This window comes from Harpia harpyja, chromosome Z, assembly GCF_026419915.1.
Source record: "Harpia harpyja isolate bHarHar1 chromosome Z, bHarHar1 primary haplotype, whole genome shotgun sequence".
NCBI classification, from domain to species: domain Eukaryota; kingdom Metazoa; phylum Chordata; class Aves; order Accipitriformes; family Accipitridae; genus Harpia; species Harpia harpyja.
This window is the reverse complement of record NC_068969.1, coordinates 20,379,786-20,407,589: the sequence shown is the minus strand read 5'-3', so window position 1 is coordinate 20,407,589 and position 27,804 is coordinate 20,379,786. Positions and strand designations below refer to the sequence as shown.

Here is a 27,804-nt window from a genome sequence, read left to right as displayed (position 1 = left end):
TTGTACCTGTAAGAAAATCAAGTGTGTGGCAGGCTTGTTGCTGTTCTATGACTTAGAGGTGTATTGAATAATGACACTCCTGGCAGGGGCTGGGATCATGTTGTTACAGTTCCACTGGAGTAAATGCAGTTACTGCTGATCTGGTCTGTGCTATGGCCTCAATATCGATGACACAGTCTATACTTTGCTTTATACTCACGTGCTTTTCTTCTTTTTCAGGTGTGCAGACCCATCTTTTTCAATGTGAGGACGTGCGGGTAGATAACCAGATTTATCTAACCTGTGCTAGCAAGCTGCATGTCCCACAGAGCCAGGACCAGGAGTCACCTACGTGGTCCTCTGTTGGGTAGCAAACATTGCTTCATCCCTGCCCTGCATGGAGGACTCGCTACGAGGCGGCAGGAGTGTGCGCACAGAGCTCTTGCGGGGAGGCTTTTCCGCATCCCGTGTTTGTGTGTGCGAGGAACAGCGTGGGAACTGGTGTCTGGCACTGGTGGGAAATGTCTGTTGTTGACTAGTGCTGGGTGCCTTGCTGCCCAGGGGAGCCCAGCGGCACTGCCAACCTCCTCTGCCCCTTTTCAGCCTGCAAGCTGTGAGATGGGTGAGGATGAGGATGGATAGAGCAGACAGCCAGATCTCAGGCAGCACATCAGTAGGGCCAGCCTTAATGGCCTTGTGCCTCCATATGGAGGCGGACAAATATCTCTAGAGAGAGCCAGGACCTCCCTGCTGCCTGAGATGGTTCCTAACCCTGAACCCAAATGGGATGTCTTCTGAGATTCTGAAATATTGTAGACAGGATTGGGTTTGGGTTTTTTTTTCCTCTTCCCGTTTCTAGCAGCAGTCACAAGTGGAAGTACCAAAGTCTCCAGAGTGAGCCTGCTTTCTGTGGCTCTATCTTGCAAACTCAGGAAGTTTGAAGAGGTCTGATAATCACCCTTACCCTTGCTTATTTATCAGCTTAGTCTCCACCCGAGGGGGTTCCCAGTGCCTCACCTGAGATGGCTCTGCTCACATGACCGTGCTGGCTGGCTGCCACAGCAGTGCTCACTAGAATAGGAAAAAATAGCATCTGTACTTTGGGTCCAGTCCTTCTGGTGCTTTTTCTATTTTTGCTCTCCTGTTGAAGCTGCCACAAGAGAGTTGTGCTTGTGCTGTGAAGATACCAACCTATTGCCACCATTTTGTATCGCAGCTATGACAATTTCACTGCAATATTTAAGATACCTTGCTGGAATACCTGCGGTCAGACAAGTGTGAATTTGGCTTTATCTGTACTGGGGTTTTTCAGCCCCTTTCACAACAGATAATTTACTTAGGTGATTGAATTGCAATGTTGACTTCCCCCCCCCCCCCCCCCCCCCCCGCTTCATGTTATTCATGTTATCCTAATTTTTTTTTTATGTTATTAGATACTACTTTTTGATACTGCACTCCCATGTATCATTGCTATGCAGATGTTACACTATCTACCATTTTCCACTTGCCCTGTTTCATTAGTGTATTCAGCAACTTTGTGTCTTTCCTCGTCTTTCTACAAACCTCATGGAGCTAGAAGATCAAGGTGCTTTTTCTTGGTTGCCAGCATATAGCATGAAGCGGGAGGCAGATTTGGAGATGTTGCTTGTTTCTATGGATAATAATCAATAAGACCCATTAGGGAGACAACTACATACATCACTAAACTTTGACCTCTGCTCTCCAGGGCAGTCCCAAGATGCCTATTCATATGCTGGTGACATCCAGATTGCACTATTGCAAAAGCCTCTTTGCTTGGGAAGGGATTACAGATTTAAATTGCACAGCCTTTGCTATCTGTAGAATACAGCATGCAGGATGCTTAGCTAGAGCCTCTAGTTTTTGTTGGCTTTCTTTTCTACTCAGCCGAGTTTTATATTTAATGCTGTTGCACGCAGAGTTTTTTATGCCTCTCTACCTTTTCAGGCTGTTTTCTACTCCCCTCTGTCTGGCATTTTAAGGGTTTGCAGACCCTGGAGATTCTTGGCGCTGGCTGTTGCTTGCATATTGCTCCTCATCTTTCAGATCCTTTTTCTACTACGTTGTTCTTCGGCAGGCTGTTTCTGATAGAAAGTTTTTGGCTTACTGTTTGAAGTTCCTGATAGTCGGCATTTGATCACTTGCTAATCCAGTTCTAAAACTATTTTCCAAAGAACCCATGAAAGACTATCTATAAATAGATTATATTAAAAGAAAAAAGAAAGAAAACTTTAAGAATACCCTTATTTTGCTGAATAGAGGAAGTTTTAAGTTTTCTGGGAGGAAAAAAACACATACCAAATTTAGAAGCAAATCGGAAATCCCTGGGTGTTTGAGAAATCCATTTCTAGGCACAAAAGCTGGAGGAAGAGTTTTCTTCTCCCTGTGCCTCTCCCCTTCCCTTGAGAGAGCATCCACTGAAAACTGTTGGCTGGAAACAAGTCAGACGAGATTATTTGGCATGGGTGGGTGAGGAAGGAGAGACAAGACCCTGATGACAGCAGCAGGGTCTGACCTCAGCGCGATCACAGGGGCAGGAGGGACCGCGTGAACTGCTCTGCTATGCGATTCCTTCTGTAAGCGATCAAGGTCCATCTTTACATTGAGTGCCTTTTGTCCTCCCACTGCAAAGCTGTTTCTGTTCTTTGCTCCTCTGAAGGTTAGAAACAGATGTCTAGTTTCCAGCCTACATGTCCAGCATAGATCAGTTGTGCTCTTCATTCTTGTCTACTAGCTCTTTTATTGCTGCAATGTGCTGCCTCCTTTGCCAGTGTGTTTTAAGGAGTGGTCATATCTCCTCCCAGCCTTTGTTTTCCCAGGCTAATAAGTTGAGATTGTAGAGACTTCTCTCATAACATAGGCCTTCCATTCCTCTGGCCATCCTAGTAACTCTTCTCCATGCTTGTCCCAGCTTGCATGCATTTTCTTTCTTCAACTGGAGAATTGTCTGGAGAATGGTAATTCCAACAAGATCTCGCCTGTGCACCGTACATTGCCATTATATGTTTCCCTGCCTCTATTTGTTGGTACTACTTCTGATACCCTCTGCTTGACATTGGCCTTTTCAGGAGCTAAGTCACACCAGTGGCACACAAACACCTGAGACAGGTCTTCTCCCTCCTGTGTGCCAAACCAACGAGCTTCTGCTCTAAGTCAGAAAGTTTTATTACAAGCACCCAGCTGTCTAAGTCAGTAACACTGTATTTCATCCCATTTTCCTCTCTCTCAAAGTTATTGTCTTCTTCCAATGTGACATTCTGCTTCTCATCTGCAGCTTATTAGCACAATCCCTCCTTTTCCTAATGAAATTCAATTTCACTGAGGAAAATATCAAGTAATGTTCATCCCAAGGCAGTTTTTTGGAGGAGCTCTCCCAAAGGTCTTCCTCCAGCCCTGTGGTTCTCCTTGCTTCATCCCTTGGCCACTTTTGCCACGCTTGTGCTCCCAGTGCAGCTAAAAATATCCCATCTGACCATGCATCTGAGTCTTTACTGAAGTCTGGAAAATGGCACACTCTGTGGTAACCCTTACCATTTGTTTCTCTCCCGCAATTATCAGTAAAGTCTCTTAGTGTCCCTGTATTAATCCGGGACGCTTGTTAATTCAGTACGTTTTGCTGGAGCATGTGTAGATCTCTGTGGTGCACCAGGACCATCCATCAGCCAGTTCTGTGTTTACACAATCCCTAGCATAATGCTTTTCCCCAAAAGCTTACGAACTCAGCCTGAGCCACATTTTCACAGACGCTGTCAAGTGCTAAGTGAGGCTTCCAAGAGTAGTTCCCTCCGGACTTCTCGCTGGCATCGGCACCTGAAGCCGATGGCAGTTAAAGTTGTGCTTTGAAAGCAAGAGAGGGTGCGGTTAGTCGGCCACCAGCATCTCTGGCCAATGCATGCTTTCTGGTTAGGTATTTTGTTTTGTGGTGAAGACTTCCAGGCTCCTGAATGTAGGCTCCTGCTTCCCTTGCCAAGGATGCTCTTATGGTATGGCAAACGTTACTCGACTTTGTGTGAAGTCTGCCGCCTTTCACACAGTCTCTTTTTCTTCCACCCCTTGATATCTTCTCCTCATCCTGGAAACCTGGGGAGGCCAAACACATTTAATCCCCTTCAGCAGGATGCAGTGAAATGAATGCTGGCTGTTAAGGTGCTCTAGTGTAGCTGGTTCACCATTTCTACCCTCAATTGCTAATTTCCCTTTCCACCCACTTCTACTAAAAGGTGCTAATCGTGTGGTGATACGCAACTTCCCTGCCCCAGAGAGCAGCAGCTTCAGTTCTGATCCTTCTAGCTCTGGCTAAACTAATAGAGAGACCTGTGTCCTGAGCCTGATTCCAACTCCTGTGTAACAAATTCCTTATTAAATCCACAGAAAAGTCGTTTACTAGTGGTTAGACTTTGGGCTGTTCAGGACAGCAGTCACTTCTGAGAAGTTACGCACATCTGATGCAAAATTACAAAAATGCATATTTACCACCGTGAGCAACGGGGATGAGGAGCTCAAGTTAATATTTATATCTGGCATTGAATGCTATGCACAAATACTGACTTTGGCTGCATGCGTAGTGTCCCGGTTTGTTTTTAAATCTGTTTATACCGATGGTCCACGTACAGGGAATTATCCTTGCGCTCTTGGCACCCCAGGTTTTGGAGGTCTCACTGCGCTGAAGAGGCTATTAACAGGGTGCTTAGCTCAAGGGTTTGCCTTCGAGCATCCCTGGCCAGCTGCTCTGTGGAGGGTACAGACCATCGGTTTGGACTGTCACCTGTTTTCAGGGCTGAAGCAAGAAAGCACGAGCAGCTGTGATGCTGCTGGGTTGAGGGATGGTTCGGGCGAGGGAGATGAGGATGGGGATGCCGAGCCAGTGCAGAGAGGTAACAATGCTCCATCTGTCTCATCCCAACATCTCCGAACCTGACGTGAAGGATGTACCGATGCACAGCCAAAGCTTTGCTGGGCAAAGCCATTTGCGCGTGAGCTCCCAGCATAGGCTGTGGCAGCCAGGTTCGCCTGAGAGGTTTGTGCCCTTCTCTCCCAGTTGCTGTGAGTGTGCCTGCCCCAGCGCCATGTCTCTTGTCATGCCCTGGAAGCATCTGCAAACAGTCTCTCTTTACAGGTTTTTTGTTGTTAAAAATACACATGGTGGGGGGAGGGGAGAGGTGGAAAGAAGTGGGTTAATAGGATCCTCTCGCAGTTGGGAGTGCTCTCAAGCAAGCAGTTGCACACAGTTGGCACTGATGAGAAAGCAGCATCTTCTGGAGGCAAGGGTGGGAATTTCTTCAGGTGGATTTACCATCAGCTGAACAGCACTGTGGAGTCCAGAACATTTAGCTGGAATGAGTTTGGGTTGAAAACTTGTGCTACAGATTCATGTGTGAGCCTAGAAATTGACTCCTTTCACTTTTCAAATCCAGACTGCTGGAGTTAATGAGAAGTGCTCAATGACTTGCCCAAGGCTGCCTTGCGAGCACGTGAGAGTCCGAACTCTGTTAAAAATCCCCAAATGCTCAGTGGGGTGCACTGCCCATGCCACCTCGGTGAATTTTGAGGCCAGCAGGATAACTCACTGTGCTAACACCACGGTGTGAAAGAAATAGCCTACCGAGGCAGCTGTCACTTAGTTTGACTGTATTTTCAGCCCTGATTTCTGCCAATGGTTCCTGTCTTGGTGCATGAGCGTCTGGAGCGGTCAACAAGGAAGCGCTAGCTGCAGGATGCAGCATCCGAAAAACTCCGGCTGGATCAACGCATGAACCCACCAGTGCCCACAGCACTCCTCCAGGAACCGTCCGTGAAGGCAGAAGACACCCAACTGCGGCTTGAAGGGTGTTTAACAAACTGGGAATGATCACCTCCCGTTGCATGTACGTGATTGAATGAAGTCATGCTATACTTGGGTTGCCAAGCTTTTAACATGTGACTTTGAAAGCGTTATTTGCTGAGGAAGGAAGGTTTCCAGGGGAATTGATAATAAAGGATGCAGTAGGTTTTTGGAAAGAAAACAACTTTTGCTATGAAAAGAAAACAACCACCCTGAAACTTTTTTGAGGAGATAAATTGCTTTCTAAAAATGGGCCGCAGCTCCTTGGTGTTTCCACAATAACTCACTCTGTGCCTGTGATGGCTGTCACTCTGCTTAACGCAGCAATGGGGAGCTAAGGGAAGTAGCTGTCACAGAAAACGGGAGTCAGACCGTGCCTAGATCTCCTCCCGAGTAAAAATTGCAGCGCTTTCTGTCTTTCTGTGCTGCTTCTCAGGTTTTCCACTAAGCTTTCCCCAAACACAGTGTTCTTGTTGTCCCCATAAGCATCGTTCTGCCATGAAGCGATTGCACACCAGGACTCTGCGCTTACCAGACCCTGTGAGCACTACCAAGTTACTGTTCCCACACAGATTCCCAAAGCAAACGTTACTGCTGTAATCTAAAAGAGCAAAAATGTTTGGAAAACAGCAGATGCAATGGGAAAATGACACTTCCTACATGTGATAATTGCACAACCTTAACTCTGCCCTTGGAGTATGTCTGCTTCTCGCTGTATTGTTCGGGAACTTGCGTGGCGTAGAAAAAAGCCATTGGAAATCTTCGTCTGTGCAAATTGCAGCTAAAGTGGTTGGTGGAAGTGCCAGCATGGGTTAAATTACCTGTGTGGGGATGAAGGGACTGGGTAGGGTAAGTGGATTACATGCAGCTATTAAATACAGGGAGGTGACTCTGTCAGCGTGATTTGACCGTTAAGATGGGCACCAGTGGCAGGGAAAAAACCTCTGTGGCTTGTGAGTGAGTCCAGATCACTAAAGCTTTAAAGCTTTTTAAATTGGTTTGCTTTTTAGGTAACAACTTTCTGTATTTTTTCCTTGTGTTCAGCCATAGGTTAATTTTGCTCAGGCTGCCTTCACCCTCGCCCTGCAGCCCCACTCGTCACGCTCTCAGGCACAGCCCCGTACGGCCCACAGTCATCCCTCCTGTCTGCGCTGTTTCTTGCCTGGGGATGGAAGTTTGCTCTTCCCTCTTGGGAGCTGTTAGCTTGGCTTAGTCGCCCCTGAGAAACTGTGAAAGCACGGTGAAAAAATGTCTGCCCTGCAAGGCTTGCGCTCGCGCAGCTAGGAGTGGTTGAACCAACTTTTGTCTTTACTCATCGCTCGTTACCCCCTCCTTCCTCAGCTGTTCGTTGCCCCCATCTCCTCCTGCCGCCGCTGCGGAGGAACCCACCCCGCCTGAGAAGCGGCCCAGCAAAGACGGCAAGGGCTTGTCCTCGGCACGTCACCGTCCAGCCCGCCACGCCAGCCCTTCCGCAGGCCCGAAGGGGCAGGGGGGGAAACTCTGGGCAGGACTGAAGCTTTTTGGGAAACGCTGCTTCTTGCCACCTCGGGAGTTTTGCAGAACCACGGCTCGTGCTTTCGGCAGAGTCGATAGATCATCGAGGGATCGATGGGAACGTTTGCGGAAGACGAGGGCAACGCTGTCGAAACACCTTCGGCTCTGTACGGGCTAGTGACCTGACCCAAAGCGGGAAAGAAATTCGTACAGGCGGCAGCTGGGGTGCTCGTGAGGGCTCAGGGAGCCCGTGCCCGAGCAACGGGCACGCCGCAGGAGCCTGCTCCCGCCTGCCCAGCCCTACCGGGTAACTTCCAGTGCAGCCGCCCGGCGGGGCGAGGCACGCTTCGGCCGCCCTTCCCCTCACGGACTAGGCCTACGCATCCCCTGTCCCCCGCCGCCAACCGCCGGTACCTGCCGCCCGGAGCCCCGCTCCCGCCCCGCGGTCGGGACGGGGCCGCACGGCCACGCTCTCCCCTCAGGGGCCGCCGCCCGCAGCAGGCCCCGGGGGCCTCAACCCCGCTTCCCCCCGCCCCGGGGACGAGCAGGCGACGGAGCCCTCCGAGGGGGAAGGGACGGGAAAGGAAAGGGGCCACCCGTCACCGCCGGCTGAGAGGAGCCAGCCCCCCCGGTGCGGGGGGGCTGCGCCCGCGGCGCTGAGGGGAAAGAGGGAGGGAGGGAGGCGGCCCGAAGGGGGGGCTCCCGGCCGGGGACGGGTGGGACCCGCCGGGGAGGCGGCGCGGGGGGCGCTCCCCGTTCTCCTCCCCGTTCTCCTCCCCGCCGGCGCTGGCGGCGGGGCCGCCCCCATTGGCCGCGGCGCGGCGGCGAGCTCCGCCCGCCGGAGCGGCGCGGCGCGGGGAGGGAGAGGAGGGAGGAGGAGGAGGAGGAGGAAAGAAGGAGGAGGAGGAGGAGGGAGGGCGCCGGGCTGCGCTGCGCTGCTAGTCTGGAGCGGAGCCTGGCAGCGGCAGGAGCAGCGGCGGTGGCGCGGGGGTGAGGAGGAGCAGCCGGAGCCTGCTGGACGGAGGCAGCCCCGTCCCCCTCCCCTCCCCCTCGCCTCTTTCTTTGTGCGCAGGGCAGGGGCGGCCCCGATCCATGGTCATGGGCGACAAGAAGAGCCCGACCAGGTGAGCGGGGGCGCGGGGGAGAGGCACCTAAGATGGAGGGAAGAGCGGCGGGAGGGGGGGGGGCCGCCCCTGCCCCGCCACCGGCGGCGGGCCCGGCTCGGCGCTGAGCGCGGCGGGAGGGGATGGCGGTGGGTAGGCCCCTGGCTGGTAGTTGCGTGCGTGTGCTCCGCCGCGGGGGAAGTGGGGGGGGGGGCGGCGGTGAGGGGCTCCCAAGATGGAGGGGAGAGAGCGGGGAGGGGGGCGGCGTGCCCGCGCCGCCCCGCCAGGTACGCGGGGGGCCGGGGCGGGGGGCTGCGGGTGGGGAGGAGGAGGAGGAGGAGGAGGAGGAGGAGGCGGGGGGGGGGGGGAGGCAGGCTCCTAAGATGGAGGGAGCGTGGAAGGGCAGCAGCAGCAGCAGGAGGAGGAGGAGTGCCGGTGTCTCCCTGCCTGCTGCCGGTGCCAGGGCTGGTCTGGTGTGAGAGCAGCCATGGCGGCTCCGCTCGCTCGCACTCCCGCTCCGCGCACTGGCTGCTCCCAGACAAAGGGAGGTTTAACAAGGTGGAGGAGGAGGGAACGCGCCTCCCAGCCTTCAAACTCTCCCACCCACCCTCCCTCCGAGGGAGGGAGGCGGCCCCCGACGCGGTGCGGGGGGCGCCGGGGGACGCGGCCGGCCCGGCCCGGCTGGGTTCGGCCCGGCCCGGCCCGGCTGGGCCCTCCCGCGGCGCGGGGCCGGGGCCGGGGGCGGAGCGCGGCGCCTCCCCGCACCTCTCCGGGCGCCGGCCCCGGTAGGTGTTTGTCGGCTGTTCCCGGGCGCGGGGGGAGAGCGGCGGGGAGAGCAGGCGCTGGGTTTCGGGGCTCTGTAACATGGTTTCTCATGTGTGTGTTTTCTTTTTCTCCTCCTCTCCCTCCTCCTCCTCCTCCCACCGCCTCCTCTCCTCCTCCCCAAACACACACGTACACACACACACACGCTTCCCCTCTCCCTCCCCCTCCTCAAGGCCGAAAAGGCAAGCCAAACCTGCAGCCGACGAAGGCTTTTGGGATTGTAGCGTGTGCACCTTCAGGAACAGCGCCGAAGCCTTCAAATGCAGCATCTGCGATGTCAGGAAAGGCACCTCCACAAGGTACGTCCGCACCTTGCGACGCGGCTTTCGCCCCGCGCTGGGCTGCGCCGACTTGTTGATTTTTTTTTTTTTTTTTTTTCCCCGCTGTTGCCTGGATATCATCGGCTGGTTGCATCCCCCCTTCCACCCGATGCAGTCCCTTCTGTCCCTGTTCAAAAGCTTGTGGATTTTAAAAATTCTCTTTCAAGCGTTTAATTGGAGCTGGAAGACGTGTTTCGTGGATGTGGCAGCGACCTGAATCTTTTTGTTGTTCTGTGCTTTTTTGTCACTGATGTATGGGACCTCTTGGAGATCCGCAGCCAGCCAGAAACGTTCTGACTGTGGTTTGAGGCAGATGGTTTTCTGTGGTTTGGGTGGAGATTTACCTGTGTTTTCTACAAGAGTAGAAATGATTGAGGATTAGGGAGCGAGAAAGGAAACGGCTGAAACTAAAGATGCCACGGGAACAACAACCCCCTTCCCCAGATGTTGATCTCTCGGTGTCTGTTGTCATCTGAAAGGAATCGGCTTTGTGCTCAGTGTGGGAATGGTGCGGATTTCTGAAAGCTTTAGCTGTCAGGTCTCTCTGATTGCCTTGCGCTGGGTAACTGTGGAAGTCTTTATGAGATGGTGAAGCTGACATACAGTAGTTAATTTAATCTCAGACACCCCCCCCCCCCCAACTTGCACTCTCCCTGTTAATGGGTTCAGAAAGTTTGTCCTGGAAATATCAGCTGGCGCTAAACCAGACATGTGGCGCTCTGCTTTTTCTTTCTTTTTCTGATTTGTTCTACCACGTTGATTTCTGATTTTGTTCATACTGTACCTTCCAAATTTGAGTTCCCGTTGCTTTGCCCTGCCAAAGAAGTAGTCCGTAAGGTTTCCGTTGTGAAAGGCATCATTTTCCTCCTTTGAGTGAAGCAGTGTATTGAGATGCTCTCATCAGCAGGCTGTTTGCATGACTTGGCTGTCTTGACTTGATTGACAAAGGAGGTGAAAGCGTGTTTGGTCGGTTATTGTTCGCACAGTGCTTTAGACAATATGAAGTGCCTACATTTTTAATGGGAGCATGCTTTTGGGCTATTCAAACTCTCCGAGTTACAGCAACAGAGTGCTGTAGTGCTTCACTGTGTGTTTTATGATGCATGTCGGTTACAAGTATCTCTACGCTTTTTACAAAATATACAGAGGTGTTGAACTTAAAACAATTTTAAATAGTGTAGTTATAGCATTGAATAAGGTCGAGCTTTTGGGACAGTAGTGTGCTGTATGCACCTAGAGCTGATTCTTCACTCCTTTTGTTCAGTCTCATTTTGTCATGCAACTAAACCTTCGCAGCATGCTTGATTTCTGTGGGTTTCTGTTTCCTTGGCTTTCCCGTTGGCTCAGGTCAAACACATTGATCCTGCAGTCGCCTGGTCTTTAACTGTGCTACTATACCGCGTAGCCTTGCAGTCACCGCAAGTTCTCGCAGTGTCACGTCAGGCATGTGCATGGGTGTTTGTAGGAGGAAAGCCTTAATAAGATGTAGGAGCCCATATGGGTTGTATCTTGTATCAGACTCGATCGTTTTCATTTGGCCACCATGCTGATGTTCGTTTTGAGAGCAGCAGCTTTCTCTTGCATGGCTTTTTTTTTTTTTTTTTTTTAATATATATACACGATAATTTTCAAACTGTTTGTTGAGGTAGTAGGATGTTTTGTCTTTTAAAGGGCCATTAAGAGGGATAGCAGTTGCTGATTTCAGGTTAAGAGCTGTAGCCTTACTTGCAGATGTGATTCTCGGGTCTAGAACATTGTACTTCTGTTTAGCTTTTAATGGACCCTTATGAATGGCTTCTAATTTTAATTCATTTAATTCATCAGCTTTCTATTCATTTTTTTCTGCTTTTTAAATTGCTTTTGTTTGTGGAATTTGAGAAAGTATTTAAAATATTCAATGGACCATCATGTCTTCTTGCATATTTACATAATTTATGAATACATATAACCGAAAGCAGGAGTGATTGAGTGTTGTGAGAGAGCGCTGTATGTTGAGAAGACCTGGGAGGTCAGAGTTCTTTGTTGTGGTATTGCTTTGAGTGTTACAGTATGTGACGTATGAGTCTATGCCGGGGAAATTCTTCAGAATTTTTTAAATAAATGACTGATGTAAAGACACTTAACGAGTTATGATTGATAATTTATTACTTGAAATATAAGGTGTCTGGTGAGCTTGACTTTTCAGTTGCAATTTGACAAGTTGATGACACTTTTCCACATTTAAAACTGCCATGCTTCATTAAGGCTTACTTCAGTAACACTTATCGGAAATTTGTCAAACTCACTTTTTAAAAAACTCAACAAAGTAGTGAAAGACAGACATCACAGACATCGTGAGGCAACTGATTTTCATCAAATTATCGCGTGCAATTACAGTATGCCCCGTTTTTTTATTAAGATCTGGCATGACCTACTTCCCCTCCCCCTCCACTGTGAAGCCAGTTTTTTGCTGTAGAATTTACTTTGGCTGATAGATCTCTTATTTGAGAGCTAGTTAGGACGTTGGCTAATTCTCACTGTGTGTATATTTTTTCAGACTCGATATAATCTGTTGGTGTGTGGGAGGGGTGGCTGGCAGCAGTTAGAAGTTTTACTTTCTCAGATCCAACTATCCCCCTTTCCCTAGGATCTCATAAAAGGAGTTTCAAACGCAGTGAGTTTTAGAGTTGACCTGCCAAGTCAAAATTGCTGTAGATGCTAAACAGTTAAATTGCACCTGAATACTTTTTCAAGGGGCTGTTTATAAATATTTCAGTTGCACTTTTAAATAAAAATGAGGTCAAATGCATCTCAAGAGAATTGGGAGTTGTCGTGCAAAGATTACATTAAACCTGTAGTACTTGCTTGAATACTGGATTTGTTACTGTATGTCACTAACTACCTTTCCACAACTTTATTCTTGCTATTTTATGGTTAGACTTTATGACGCTCTATTTAGGCAAGTATGTTGAGTTTTTCTATGGTTTTCCTTCTGTGAGGATCATGGCAAAGATAAGCGATGTTCAACACAACATTCAGTTGGGCGAGACCATGATTTAACTGGCTAGCTTGGGAGTGAGCAAGGGTAATGTGTTTGCTGGGGTGTATGATACTTCTTTTTTTTTTTTTTTTTTTCTTTCCTGGAGGTTTTTGTATTGATGTAATGGCACAGGGAACTGGTGCTGGCCACCAGTTCCACTTGCGTTCTGCGGCTCTTCTGGTGGTTTGCTCTGGTGTAGTCCACCAGCTCCTGCACACAAGAGAAGGCTTGAATTAAAACTTCTGCTGGGAAGTTGCTCCACGGATGCGTCTTCCCTTCCAATATCCATCACTCCTTCAAATGCAGAAGGAAGGTTTACTTTGGATTTCCTAGGAACGCAAGGGCAGAATTTGGCCTCGGTATTTCCCGTTACGGGGAGCTCTGTGTTCCTATTTGAGGGTAGATGATGGCTTCCTGCTTCCATTTGTTTTTCTTGATGGTATTCTTGCTCCTCTTCCCCTTTGGTTCTCTGATGGTTTCTGTATGTTGTGTTCCTGTACACCTCTTCTTGTAGATTCCTCTCTTCTCTCAGGCATGGCTGTGCAGAGTGTTTCTACACGGGATTGCTTTCAGACAATGTTGTGCTCCCTCTGATTTCACAGAGGTAGTTACTGTTTCCTGAAGCTTTTCTTTTGGATAAATAGGCAAGTGGTGCGATGCGATGGAGCTTTCCTGATGTTAATTTTTCTCTAACTTAAGGAGAAGTGCTTTCCTTGTCCGAACTTCACATCCTCTGTCATGAATATGCCTTGATTAGAGAGAAATGCACTAAAAAAAGTCAGTGGAAGATGCCAGAGCAACAGCTGGATGTCTGACATGCAGATTAACAAAACAATGGGATGTTTTAGTACAAAATTAACAAGTTGTAGTGTGTACGTCCTCTGCAAGGCATGCACTTAGTAAGCATTTCTGTTGTATCTGTTGCTAATACCTGTACGCCTAAAGTGCAGGTTTTGGAGTTTGCATCGAGTGATTTGAACGTACTTTCATTGTGGAGCGCTCAAGGAGTGTATGTCCCTAGTGCTTCACTCTTCTGCCATCCTTATTTTTGAGGGGAGGCCCAAGCTGAAACTATTCATCATAATTTTAAAATGAATTTTTTCTTGTGTGGAACAGGTGTCTCGGATAGATACTGCCGTTTGTTCCCCTTCAGTTCTCCAGGAAATTCCTTTGCATGTTTGCAGGATCTAAGCTAGCACCTTGAAGGACATAAACTACTGTCCATGTCGCCATTGAAAAGCATTCTCTTGTTCTGCATCCAAGCTGAGCTGACCAGAATAGACACCAGATAGTCCTGCTATTCCTGGAATGAGGAATCAGGCTCGTGATCCTGACCTCCATACAACTAATATATGCCCTGCTTATTTGCCATGTATTTATTTGCAGGACTGTTATAAAAATGCTTGCTCTGGTGTGTAGCTGTGGTGTGGGTTGGAAGCAAAGTGGTTTCATTCAGTTCTTTCAAGTTAAATAGCTTCAACTGCATTAAGGTGGGTTTTATTTAGCATCATAGCTGGCCTTTAAGTGGGTTATTGTCTATAAAAATTGAGTATGTGACTAGTCCGGAAAAAGCTGTTGTGGAAGAGATGTTGGTGCCTTTACTCTGGAATATTTGTTTTACTAATTGGCCATTTAGATCTATGGTTAAATCATCCCTATTTTTCCCATTGATCGCTGAATTTAAATGGCAGTTGGATCACGTGGAGCGAAGCGTGATCTGTACCAGCCTGGAGTTGTGCCAGTGCTCCATGGGGCCATCCAGATCCCGAGGACGTGCCCCCTCAGGGACTGCTTTGTTGGTAATGGATGGGAACAGTGTAATTCTGCCTAGGTAGTTTTAAGTGCTGGAATGCCCGAATCCTATTTGCAAAATGTTTGCCCACGTGCAAGGACTTCTTGAGACCTCTCTTGTCTCAGACCTCGTTTACCAGCACTGTCTAAAAGTAATTAGCTGTTACTTTCTGAATTTGTAGATGAGCACTTTTGCTAGGTCTGGAAAACCCACCAGGGCATAGGAGCTAAGGACAGGAGGAGCCTTTTGTGAACCTAGCATTTTTCAAGCAGGCAGTGCTGATGGTTCACAGCAAGCCCCAAATTCTGGGGCTGTGGTTTGACACTACACTAAGTTTGACTTCATCACTTGTGTTGCAGACCCCAGGTGTCTCAGCCACGTGGCTTGGAGTATTGATCCATTATAAACTGACTACTGGTATGGATTCATGCTACACTTCTTTTTAGCTAGCATAGAGTTAGTCTGTGAGACTTCATCCGAGCAGATGAGGCTGTTCAGCTTCAGATCAGCTATTATCTGTCATCCTGGTGCAAGCATAACCCTGGCATAAGATCTGTCTTGTACTTTGTCTGTTTGAAAGAAGTAAGAGTTGTGTCCTGATTTGCTCTTTACTGGTGTTTGGCTCTGGCATTAATTATCTCATTGCCATCACCCCAGGATTTCTCTTAGGTCTCAGCACCTCTGGGAAATCATTCTCAACAGGGAGGATCCTCAGTATTGATGTGCAGCACCAAGACAATACCCCTTTGCTATAGTTGTCAAATTTGGGTGCCTGAAATGCTGTAGGTGACAAACACAGTGGGTAGTGTGGTGGCTGCTGTGACTCACTTGGCTTCTAGCACTTCTTGTTTCTGTAGGTCCTATTATGGAATAATAGCTATACCTGTTGTGGTGCTTTTTTATTCAGGAAAAAATAAGTTGATAAATAATATTGTTAAAATAAGTAGTAAAATCTTTAGTGTGGATAAGGTGTTACAATTTTTATGTAGATTACCCATTTGGGTTAAATAATTGTGGGTGGTAGGGTTTAATATTCATCTCTGATTTCTTTTGGAGACTGTATAAAGATCTAATAGATGAACTGTGACACTAAGCGTGTCAATCTATCACTGATAATATGCAGCGTGGACATTATTCATTTTTCCCTTCCTCCATAGACTGCTTTTTTGGGAGACAGGAATCTTAAGTCCAAGTATTTATGTGTGTGTAGGAGGAGAGGGCATGCAACTTTCTTTTATTGCTGTAAACAGACGTTGCATCCACTGGGATACTGACCCCTTGCTCTCAGCAGGTCCTCGTGGGGAACTGGTAGGCAGAGGAATGTGGAGCAACTTTCTCTGCGTGCCTTTCTTAATTGCCCTGATTGTTTCATGTTCCCATCAGCTGGCTGTGGAGGGACTGCTGCATTTGCATGATTGGTGTGTGTAATTGCACACTGATGTGTGTTCATCTTGTAAGTGGAACCTTGCATGAACTGGAAGTAGGAAAGTGTGCAGTGTTGCCTGGAGTAATAGTTGAGAGGAGGGAAGCGTTGGATGCGAAGCATGGTTCTCTGCGGCCACCCTCGGCTCCTGCGGGATCTTGGCTGACTGTCCTGGGCTGCATGTTGGTGTTCCCCAGCAGCTTGTAGCACTGCGGGGCTCTTTTTTGGCTGAACTGTTAGGTCCCTGCAAAAAAATGCGAGACCCAAGACCCATGAGGGATGAAAAGAGTCAAGAAATGTGCTGTGGGCTAGGTGGATTGTTTTGGCTGGCGACATCCAGGTTTTGTGCTGTAGCTTTGACACCCCTGCCGACATGCCTGCCGTAGCTCCAGGCTGGTTCACTGCTGCTGATGAATCAGGTGTCACTTGTAGTCTGGCTGCTGCAAGACCCACTTTGCATTAGCAAAGTGAATTAAATGGCTTTGCTGTTGGTAGGCTCACTGTTCTTTGCTGTGGTGCTGCTCCTTTTCTTCCTGCTCCATCAGGCTTGAATGAGCAGACAGGTCCTTCCAGGGTCCCTCAGTGAGAAACACAGAAGTTCACGGCACTTCTGGGGAGTCCTGTTGGTGTGCAGGAATATGGCAGCAGGGCGAGAGATACAGTTTGCAGAGTGCTCCTGTGTTAGGCAAAGGATGTGCTCTGCTTGTTCTCTATTATGTGCAACTCTCCTTGTCTGCGTAATTCTTCTTATGAGGAAACCCACTGACCTATTTTGTGGGATTTCGGGTGGTTCTGTAGGTTAGTGGGTTCCAGTCCCGCAATGTAGGTCACTTGCAAGGTGCACTGGAGTTTCGTAATGCATAGCTCTGACCTGAAATAAGATTCATACAGACTCTCTCTGCGGCTGTGTGTTGCAGCTGTACTTTATGTCTCTCTTTGGACTGGCCGCCTTCTTCACAAGGTAGAAGGAGAAACCTGGGCATTTCCAGAGGGAAGGGGTCTTACAGGTGGGTTTGTGAGTATTTATTGAAAGTGTGCTTGTTTCAGACAGGTAAGGGCAAATTATCGTTATTGCCATTTCGTATTTATTAAGGGCACAGCAAAAAAAGCAGACTGTGAATACTGAGTAACTCATACATGCTACCCTAAGCAGATGTCCAGGATTACACAATACGACAGAAATAATGTGGAAATGCCTCCATTACATTTGTGTAAGTTCCTTTTACAGCTGACATGCTAAATACATTGATTGTCTCTTTGTGCAGACAGATTTTCTTTACATCAACCAGAACTCCTTTCACACTTCTTTGGTACATCTGGAGGTACGACCAAATCCTTAACATTGCTCTTCCCATAAGCCAGCTATTAATTAGGAGCATGTTCTTTGTAGCAGAGTGCTAATTGGTACATCAACAAATTCACTGCCTGCTAAACATGTGAAAGATTGTAATTCTGACTGGCTCAAATATAAATGAGAGGGAAAAGCATCACTTCTTCTTGCTGGCTTGGTGGGTTTTGTTTGGCTGTTCACTAACTTGGTATCTTCAGAGTCAGGTGAACGTCAACTCCTTCCCAGAAAAAACAAAACGAACTGGCTAAAACTGGGCATTGTTTTGATAGTATTTTGTTATTGAAGTGCTGCCTATCTTTCTGAAAGTTAAAAGTACACCCACAGCCAATTTTCTGTTAAGTAATACTGGAAATGCATGAGAAAAAGGGGTTATAGGGATCTAAAGTACGGATTGTGAAACCAGGAGGCCTGATTTTGAACCGTATGTGGTCTTACTTGAGACACTGGCCTGGGATTGTGGAATAACGCCCTATACTACAAGGATCAAAGTACTAAATTTGTAATTATGTTCTTTACTGCAGAAGCAGAAGGCTTGTAATAGTCAAATTGATTTTAACCTTCTAACTGATAAACATTTTGAACCATACATTTTATGGCAATTTCCTGAGAGCTGAAATGCTCCATATTTAAGTAAGCACAGTGTATGCTTTATGTCAGTTGCTATATGGAGGTGCAGACTTCCAGAAACTATATTTACAATTTACGTAGGAATACGGATGTGGCGACATGGACAGTGGGATTGAGTGCACCCTCAGCAAGTTTGCCACTGATGCTGAGCTGTGCGGTGCGGTCGACAGGCTGGAGGGAAGGGATGCCATCCAGAGGGAATTTGACAGGCTGGAGAGGTGGGCCCGTGCAAACCTCGTGAAGTTCAACAAGGCCAAGTGCAAGGTCCTGCACATGGGTCAGGGCAATCCCCAGCACAAATACAGGCTGGGCGGAGAATGGATTGAGAGCAGCCCTGAGGAGAAGGACTTGGGGGTGTTGATTGACAAGAAGCTCAGCATGACCCAGCGATGTGCACTTGCAGCCCAGAAAGCCAACCGCATCCTGGGCTGCATCAAAAGAAGCGTGACAGCAGGTCGAGGGAGGTGATTCTCCCCCTCTACTCCGCTCTGGTGAGACCCCGCCTGCAGTACTGCATCCAGATCTGGGTCCCCCAACATTAGGAGGACATGGACCTGTTGGAGCGAGTCCAGGGGAGGGCCACGAAGATGATCAGAGGGCTGGAGCACCTCTCCTATGAGGACAGGCTGAGAGAGTTGGGGTTGTTCAGCCTGGAGAAGAGAAGGCTCCGGGGAGACCTTAGAGCAGCCTACCAGCACCTAAAGGGGACCTTGCAAGAAAGCTGGAGAGGGAGTTTTTGCAAGGGCAGGTAGTGATAGGACAAGGGGTAATGGCTTTAAACTGAAAGAGGGTAGATTTAGATTAGATGTAAGGCAGAAGTTCTCCACTGTGAGGGTGGTGAGGCACCGGAACAGGTTGCCCAGAGAGGCTGTGGTTGCCCCATCCTTGGAAGTGTTCAAGGCCAGGTTGGATGGGGCTTTGAGCAACCTGGTCCAGTGGAAGGTGTCCCTGCCCATGGCAGGGGGGTTGGAGCTCGATGACCTTTAAGGTCCCTTCCAACCCAAACCATTCTAGGATACTATGTTCAGGAGTTCTAGAAACTTTAGTTTGAGGATCTTACCAGGTTGGTTGTCTTTAAATGGAAGCAAAACAAGTCAGTTTTGGATTCTGTTTAGGGCTAAACAAGGAATAAATGTTTAGACGTGTTTTCTCAAGCAGATTGTTCTTTGGGATGCGTTGCTCGTAACATGCAGAGGTGCTAAGTGAGACAAAATATTTTGCCTGAGATAAAGCTGCCTTCTTCAGATTTATATTGTTGAGTAGACAGACATGAGACTGATCATAATCTGAAATATTTTTCCTGAACTAAATTATTTTTGTGCATGTGGAACTATGTCCAGGTAATTCGTCTGGAACTTATCATGGTCGGATTGGGGAGGTGGACAGAGGATGTAGAAGTACTAGGATTTGTTGACTTCAGTGATGTTGTAAAGTTAATTAGAATGCTGCCTGATGAGTGAGCGTGGGTTACCCCCTGCGCCCCGGTCCCAAATGTACAGCCTTTTTTAAATTACAGGGGTAGTTCTTAATTGAATAGCATTGCTCCCTTTTAAATTTTTTATTATCTGTGTACTAAATAAATACATGGAAGGATTTGTATTTTCTTTCACTTCTATCCGTAGGTGTCAGTGGGGTAGTATGATGTTTGTGTGATTTGAGCCTGTGTAAAAGAGGCTGGAATTCACCCTTTAGCAAATCAGCTAGCTAAATATCCTCAGGTTGCCATTTTTAAATCTGTATGATTGTATCCACTGTCCGTGGATTGTCTGTTTTAATTTGATCAAGAGATTTATGTCTATGGTAGGTGTTTCATTCCTTTGTTTAAAAAAAAAATCATCTAGGTTAGCAGAAGGACATAAATCTTACTTGTCCTGGTTTGACAAAGCATGCATATATGTTCAGGTTGTTGGAAGTGTGTGTTTCTGCTGAAACATTTGGCTCTAATTATATGTCTTGGAGCTCTTATTCTGAAAGTGCTTTCACTGTTTTTTCGGAAGTGGTACTGAGCACTTTCTCTTCCCCGAGATGAGATTTCAATAAGAGAGGCAATACATTGATGGACGATGGCCCTGTGATGGAGTCAATCAGCCAGTGCAGTCATTTGTCTCCTGGGGATACAGGGTAGAGCACATCATTAGCAGCAGAAAGGGAGGCTTTTCTCTGTAATGCTAATAGGGTGAGGAAGCTCTGGTTGGTGCCTGTTTGCTACTATTGCTCAGTTATTACAGGTGCCTTATGGAGAAAGAAAACTGTTTTCATTTGTTACCTGTAACAGTCATGGGTGTGGATCAATTTAACAAAAATACTTAATAAGCTCTAGGAAGTGTTTCCAATTCAGCGTGGTATTAGCAATTTGTAAACCTATATTGCCTAAAATTGCTTGTTGTAAAAATGGTGAATTATTTTGGGGGAATTATGTACATTTTGTTGGTTTTACACACAAGTAGCTTGACTTGTGTAGGAAAGATTGGCAGCTGCCTGATGCCAGCGTGGGATTTGAAGGACGGTATGTCTTAATTGGAGGAGAAACGTTGAAAGCGAAGCTGGTGGGTTACTCTAATAGTGTCTCACGGCATCGGGTTTCCGTCAAAGCAAAGGGCAAAGCACACGGTAGTGACGGCGGGTGGCTCGTCCGAGGGACGGCTGGGTGCCATGCTGTTGTGCAGTGACAGTAATAAGTCAGCTCAAAGGTAGCTTGGTGTGCTCCAGCTGGTGGGCATCATCCAGCTTTGACTGGGGAGGGTGAGTTAACGTGCAAGTGGCTGTTCCTCTACGGCTGCTTTGCTCCTTTCTGGGCTTTTTTGTCTCTGCGGAGGTGGTGTAGTGGTGGTCCCATCGGGAACGAGCGTGGGTTTGCCCTGGGGTGGGCAGGAGCGCTCTGTTTACGGCATACAGGGCTGCAAACCTTGTATAAGCAGTATCTTGGTGTCCAGAGATAGTTAATTCCCACGTGACACGCAATGAAACTGTGAATGTTGGCAGAAAAGCCTTATTCTGGATGGCTGGTGGGTGTTTCTGTGTACCTGCCAGCGCTGCGAGGGGGAGGTGGCACCCAGGGCAAAGTCCCTACCACATATGGCTTATAGGAGGTTAAGTTAATTTTTGGAAAACACTTCAAAGTTCTGAAATGTCTTCTTAAAAACTGCACATGAAGTCAGACTTAAAAAACAATGTTTATCTTCCTTTCTCTGAACTGTATAGATAATTGTTTAAAAATAAGAGCAAGGGCAGCAAGAAAGCAAATGATGATACAACTGCTGGAACGGCCTGGTGGGTAGGCTTTGTACGCTTTGTTTCACTGTCATGTACAGTGATGTCTTCGCTCCTAAAGCACCAGAGGAATGGCACAGCTGTGTGCTGTGTGGGTACTAAAGGCATGGGATTGTGAAGAGTTGCACAGTTTTACATGTGGGTTAGCAGAGTAAGGACCATGCTTAATCATGGGTGTGGGAATACAGTACTCTGGCAGCAATTAAGAGTCATTAATTAGAAGTACTTATTACCGGATGTGACTCAAGTTAGTTGTAAGTTGCTTAACTTCTGAGGTCAAGAAGATCTAATGCATCTGAGATGTGCATTATAAGTGTCCATGGGACCATGGGGCTATCCACAGGGACAGTCTGTAATACCAGAGCTCAAACTGTGAAATTTTGAGGTTAATTAAATGACTTACTGACAGTGACCATTTTGTAGCACCTCTACAAGCTGGGAACCATGCATGTGCATTCAGAAGTTTAGACCTGTGAAGGGTTTGTTAAGGCTTCTATGTTGCATTGGCTGGGAACGTACAAGTGTGTGCTGGGAATTTATGCTGCTGTGCTGAGAGTCACTATTATTCAACCAGCGTTCAAAGAGGCAATAGTGAAACTTTATGATAAACAAAAGCTTCCCTGTCTGTATGAAGAGGATGACTTTTTTTCCAATTACAAATTAACCAATTGATACAAAAATCAACAACGAACAGGGCAGTGCAACATCGTGCCTGTATGCTGCCTACCTAGCCTGCCAATGCATGGGAGATCACACCTTCATGTTCAGCGTATGCGTTTATAAAGATGTAAAATGTGAGGATAGTCTCACTGCTTGTGCTTGGAAGAGGCATTATGTCTGCCAACGGCCAGGCATGTCAAGCAAGTTATGGAAAATGGTCTGTAATAAGGTACCTGTTACAGTTCTGTGCCAGTTCTCAGGGTTTTTCCTAATGTGCAGGGAGAGTGAGGGATAACACTTAGCAGTAGTTTGTTTTTATTTCCATCTCTAGTTTTTCCCCTCATGCTTTTTTTTTTGCGTTGTAAGCCAGACTGACTTTCCCACTGGCACTCGGAATTCAAAGCGATGAAACTGTACAGCTATGTACTACACTTGTTTTTTTAAAAGCTTGTTAGAAGCATGAGTGGCCTTTTTTGTTGTTGTTTTTGTTTTACACGAAGGCATACAGTGTACGGAACAGGTTTACTTAGTCACGGGTGTGGGCATATGGACGCTGTGCTAAGAAATTAGCTTAATAGCGATTGGTTGCTTTATTTCTGGGTGTGCTAGCATTTGCAATTCCGTCTTGGTTTGACAGGTAGTTGACGCATGTGGAGAATGTGACCTTTTGCTCTTTGCATTGATTTTTCTGAATCGTGTCCAGAGGCTGCAGAAGTCAGTGCAGCAGTTTTGTCAGCTGCAAGGGCTGGATCAGGCCTCCAAGACCGATGCCTTGAGAAGAAAGGAATAAGTTGACATGAAACTTAACATGGTTATCCTCTGTGATCTTGCTTTGTTCCAAGACTATTTTTTTGCAGGGAGATGTTTTTAATAGATAAAAAAGAATTGAGAAATGGGTTGTATTGTATAAAGCCCTAAATGATACTCAGGGGAAGAACTTGGTCTGTGTCTGTATAAGCAGAGGACTCAGACCACTCGTTGCTCTCGGTCATCCTCGAGCCTCTAAAGTTGGAACAGGGGCTGAGACTGATAAAACTTTGGATTTGGTTGTTTTGGTTTTTTTTAAAGTGTCATAGATGGTGAACAAACACTTTCTTGTTTTTAAGCAGAAAGAAACAAAATACCCAGGAAGTCCAACATATTCACCAAATTTTGCAGGGCTATAGTTCTCAATGAGTCTCATCTGTCTAAAGTTTAGTCTTTCTACTGCCAACTGTATAAAAATCTTGGTTTTGATGTTAGTGTACAAGTATGCTAGTCTTCATACACTTATGTGCTCACTTGGATCAAAAAGGTTATATTCCTTCTCCATGGAGTTGTATCTATGCCTCTGCTTATATAGCCAGCGGATTATTAGTAGGTAAGACGGGTCGATTATCAGTGTTTTGCTGTTTTTCCTCCCTGCTCTAGTCTGGAGTATTATCGTTAGCAGCTTTTAAAGTAAGGTTCCTCCTGGAAGAATTTCTGGCTCAAGGCAGAAGAAGTTTTCTTACCAGATCTGAACTACTGGGACTATTGTGTTTTTTGAAATCCTATTCATAGCTTCACAAAACTGTTACAAGTACATGTTGAATCATGCGTAGCCTGAAGAATATCCTGGGGGTAGGGAGACATAAATAATTGTTTAATTGGGCTGCTCTGCTCTGTAGCTTATATCATGTTGAGTATTTGGAAAGGACTGATTTTATTTAGTGTTTTACTGTAACAATTCTCTGAGTCCTAAGCTGAGCATTTATCTTAGTAAAATTTAATGTGGTGGTAAGGAAGACATGCAAATGTGTTTTGACTTAAGCTTTTAATTTGTAAATAAAAACGTTGCAGATCTCTCACCTTTCAAATGTTTGTTAATTATGCTAACTAAAGTCTTACAAGGAAAACAACATCCTATTGGAAGGAAAAAACTTTGTGATTAACACTTACAAATAGTTAATTACTATTTTTATATTTAATTAGATTTATGAAAAAACATGTTTTCAATGGTGATTAACAGAGATGGCAAACATCTGAGTAATATATCAACGTTGCTTCAATAAAGAATACATTGATATTCACCTAAAAATTCACTTTTGACATCCAGCTCTTAGGCTTAAAATGAATGAGAAACTTTGCTTTTTATACTCCAGGAAAACATGCTCTTGTGCTCAAAACACACAGCAAAAGCAATCCCATGAAAATCAGAATAATAGAGTACAGCCATTGCAAAATATCATTACAATAGTTAAGTAATTATCCCGCTGCATGACTTAGCAAGAGGATAAATAATGCATGTAGAATTGTGTTGGAGCTTGCAAGGAAGATTCATGCTGGCAGAGAGGATGGGAAGGGTGAAGGCAGAGCACATATCCGAGGAGGGGGTCTGCTGGGTTCGGTAGCTGATGACTGAAACCTTTCAGTGCCTGTGATAAAAAAAAAAGATGCTAAAGAAACCTGATTTCCTGCTTTTCTTACAATTTCAAGATGGCCTTTGGGAAGAAATCTTCCTTTGCTGTGTTAGTACAGCTTGACTCCTGCTGCTTCTTGGAGCTGCCTGGCTGGTCTTGAATGGGTGGATGTTTGGCTTTGGGGGGAGAGCACAGCCATCCTTTGGGGGATTGCCTTTCGGAGTAGCGGAGCGGGCACCTGGCAGGGTCCAGCTGTGCTGCTGCCTTCCCCGGGGAGCTTGCGAAGGGTGGGAAATTCCCAAGACAGCACTGCTTCAGAGTGCTGATCCCAGTGGCTTGCTGCCTCACCTGGTCCACCGCTCTTAACTTTGCTGTATTTCACCTACATTCTGTGTGTTACCGCTCTATAGGTCTGGGCTGCTCCTCGTCTGCTGTTCGTTGGGCTGAGAGCTGCTTAGCGCATTAATGCAAGGCTTGGAGTCCCATCGGCAGCGTGTCCCAGCCCCTGACTGAGCTGTGAGTCTGGTCAGCAGGAATATTGGCTGTTTTTTCAGTGGACAGATGAGGGTTTTGATTTTTCCTCCTTTCAGCTAGAACTGAATACTCTGAATCTGTCAGTTGCTGTCAAGAGGATTGTACTTTGGATTAGTGAGCTACTGGAATCAGTTTGAATCATTGCAGTTAAAAGCATGCTGAACAGCGGTGTAATTAATAGTTATATAATGTCATCAACAAGCTTAGGGAAGTAGAATGTAAGCTGGAAAGAAATACAGCCCCATGCAATCCCTATATCGCCTAAGGACCACCGTGCATTTAAAGGAGGATGTCTTTCTTCCTGGGGCTGTTACGGTCAGGGCAGGTTTGTTGCTGTTGTGTTGGTTCCATCACAAGATGTATGGAAGCACCTTTCTCTGCCTTTCCCCTTCCTTTCTTTTTCTTTGATGTCTTTCTCATCAGGACCTGGTCAAACCAAGAATGCTGCTCACTGTAGGCTTATTGGAGCTATTCTTTGCTTCTGTGATGGCAGAAATCTTCAATTACTGTGTAATTGTGGATGCTGTGTGAAATAACTCTTCAGCTCATGAGAATAATATGCATTTTTGTTGGTGATTTTTTTGAATAGAAATTTCAGGGAAATTATGCAATACCTTTCTGTTATACAGTACTAGTAAAACTCTGTCAGCCCTTTACCACTTGTGTTTTTTAGGGAAGCTGAAATGGTTGTTGAGATTTCCAAAGTAGTTTCTGTTTTGTGACAAGCTTGAACTTGTCTGGAAAAGCTGTGTATTTCAGCAAGGCAGCAGATGAGACTGTGTGCCCGAGACCTCCCATCTTGTAGGTATTGAACTGGAGGTGTAATGCCTTCAAGTTGTTTATATTAACTTCTGTGAATACCTTAAGCACACAGACACGGTGATCAAAATTCTGAGGTGTTGCTGTAATTCCGTGTGAGTTTGATTAAAAATGTAATTATTAATATAAAAATGTAATTAATGTAATTATTATTCCCTTGGCTGACTGAATGCTTCAGTTGTCTTAAACCCTTACACTCCAACATTTAAAAATATTTTTTTCTCTTAGTTGGCATGTAGATGTGGCACTTAGGGACATGGTTTAGTGGTGGACTTGGCAGCAATAGGTTTACGGTTGGACTCCATGATCTATCTCAAAGGTCTTTTCCAACCTAAATGATTCTATGAAAAAGGGAGAATTATGCTGGTACAGAACTTGTTATTTCTGTTTCTAAAAAGGTACCTTATCAAATATATTGATTGGTGATTAATTAGAAAGTAAGTCTTATGTCTAAAAAGAGCAACTTTATATTGAAATGTGATATTACTGCTAAGCAAATGTAAGACTGCCTGCCCTCAAGTTTTGTATCTACATTGCTTCCCTGAGTGTCAGTTTACTCAATATTCTCAATGCCATTGACCTTTGATAATTAAGAAAAAAGTGTGCTGTTCTGAGGAGATAAATGCAGCTTATGTTTGGAATGTGGCTGATTAGCTCAGTTGTGAAAGTGTAATTTTCTGTCTGTAGTTTCTGGCAGGATGGATGCTGCCTTTGCAAAACTTGATGTCCCTCTTTTCTGCTCCCTGATACCCAGTTGAAGTTGCTGATGAAAATTTCCCAGGACTCCAAGATCTGAAACTTGCAATGGACCTCTTCAATGTTCAATGAAAATGAATTTAAACTAATATGGGCTTCTTTTACTTACTGAATCACTTTTTCACTTTCAGCCTATTTCCAGTGCAAATACAAGGCTGCAGGTGTGCACTGGCTGGGGGTTTTTGATTCCTGGCTGGTGGGGTGGCTGGAGCAGGGCTTGGTGCACGTGGACTTTGGTCTTCCAAGACAGGGTTGGTGTCAGTGTTGGTTGTTGAGAGCTGGAGCACACCGTGGCCGCCAGCACTGTGTGCTGTGGGCTGAGCGGGGATTAGAGAAACACCAGGGGAGAGGAAAGGCCAAATCATAAAAGCAAGAAAAAATTAAGGAGAAGCAACATTTTTTCAGGGTTGTAAAAGTTACTTGTCAAAATTTGAAGGTAGGGGAGTGGTGGGCACTGGGGTCTGCTTGCCAAATCCCTTGCTCTTTTATTTTTCTCTGTGCTGCCACTTGGGCTTCGGTTTTGACTTCTGTGTTTGCTCTCCATGAGTTACTTGGACCATTTGTGACTTAAAATACATGCTTGTTTACAGTGCGAGGGCTGTTTGTTTTTAAAATATCTCCATGATGATCAGTCAGTTGCACGGTATTTTGGTGTGCTTTTTTCTTAGGTTACCTTTGCCAGATGAGATGCTCTAAGAGGGCTAATAAAGTTGCGTTTTGGGTGGGGTTTTTTGTTTGTTTGGTGTTGGTTTTTTTTTAAAACCGATTTACTAAAACTGTCTTAGGACTAGAAGCTATCCAAACCAAATCACAGCTTTATAAGCGTAACTGCATCAATGCTGTCTTGTGTTGGGGGGTTTTTTGGTTTCTTTGTTATAGCTGGTGTCAGCCTCTTTACTTTCTTTAAGAGATGGTACTGTGGTGGTAAATTGTGTATTTTACCAGGTTGTCTTCTGTTAATACACAATGGAGCACTGTTCCTGATGGGATCTTTGGGTGCTGATGCAATGTCAATAATTATCAGGAAGATTTTGGATGGCATGTGGTTTTTACAGACTCTTTGCTTTTGAAGCCAAATCTGCAGCCTTGAAAATCTTGGGGACTTTGTAATCGCCCCCCCCCCCCCCCCCCCCCCGGTATTATTTATTTGGGGAAATTGCATAATACTTATTATGCAAGCAGTCTCTTTTCAGCCACTGTGTAAAGTGTATTACAGAAAAAAGTGTAATTTTTTTTCTTTTAAATTCAGACAGCAAGTGGCACAAAATAAATCCCACAAGTGAGGTGGTTTAATGAAGAGAGGTTTTAATAATGGTTGTATTCTGTTTATAACAGAGGCAAGGCAGAACTGAACATGGCTCCAACAAATGTTCACACCTGTTTCCACAAAGAAATTTGATTCCCACCATGCATCTGATTCTGAGAAGTGGTGATTGAATGGACAGACTGTGTTGTGGATAAAATCAACATAGGTCTATTAAATTGGAACACATTTTTCCTGGAATATTTATAGTAAACTATGTTTTACATGAAATCTATCCATACCTTACTTTACAACATCTCATTTAAGGATTTACTGCTTACACTAAGTTCTAGGTCCTTTTTCACAAGT

The 27,804-nt window shown here is 46.2% G+C and overlaps 1 protein-coding gene across 1 annotated transcript in view; it reads left to right on the top strand.

Annotated features, from left to right (window-relative positions):
* The first annotated feature begins 8,199 nt into the window (after positions 1 to 8,199).
* RYBP (RING1 and YY1 binding protein) overlaps positions 8,200 to 27,804 on the top strand; it is a 44,980-nt gene continuing 25,375 nt past the window's right edge. The window contains exons 1-2 of the mRNA XM_052778192.1: positions 8,200 to 8,436; positions 9,414 to 9,539. Of these exons, the coding sequence (XP_052634152.1) occupies positions 8,405 to 8,436; positions 9,414 to 9,539 (158 nt within the window). The 5' untranslated portion in view covers positions 8,200 to 8,404. The remainder of the gene's footprint in view (positions 8,437 to 9,413; positions 9,540 to 27,804) is intronic.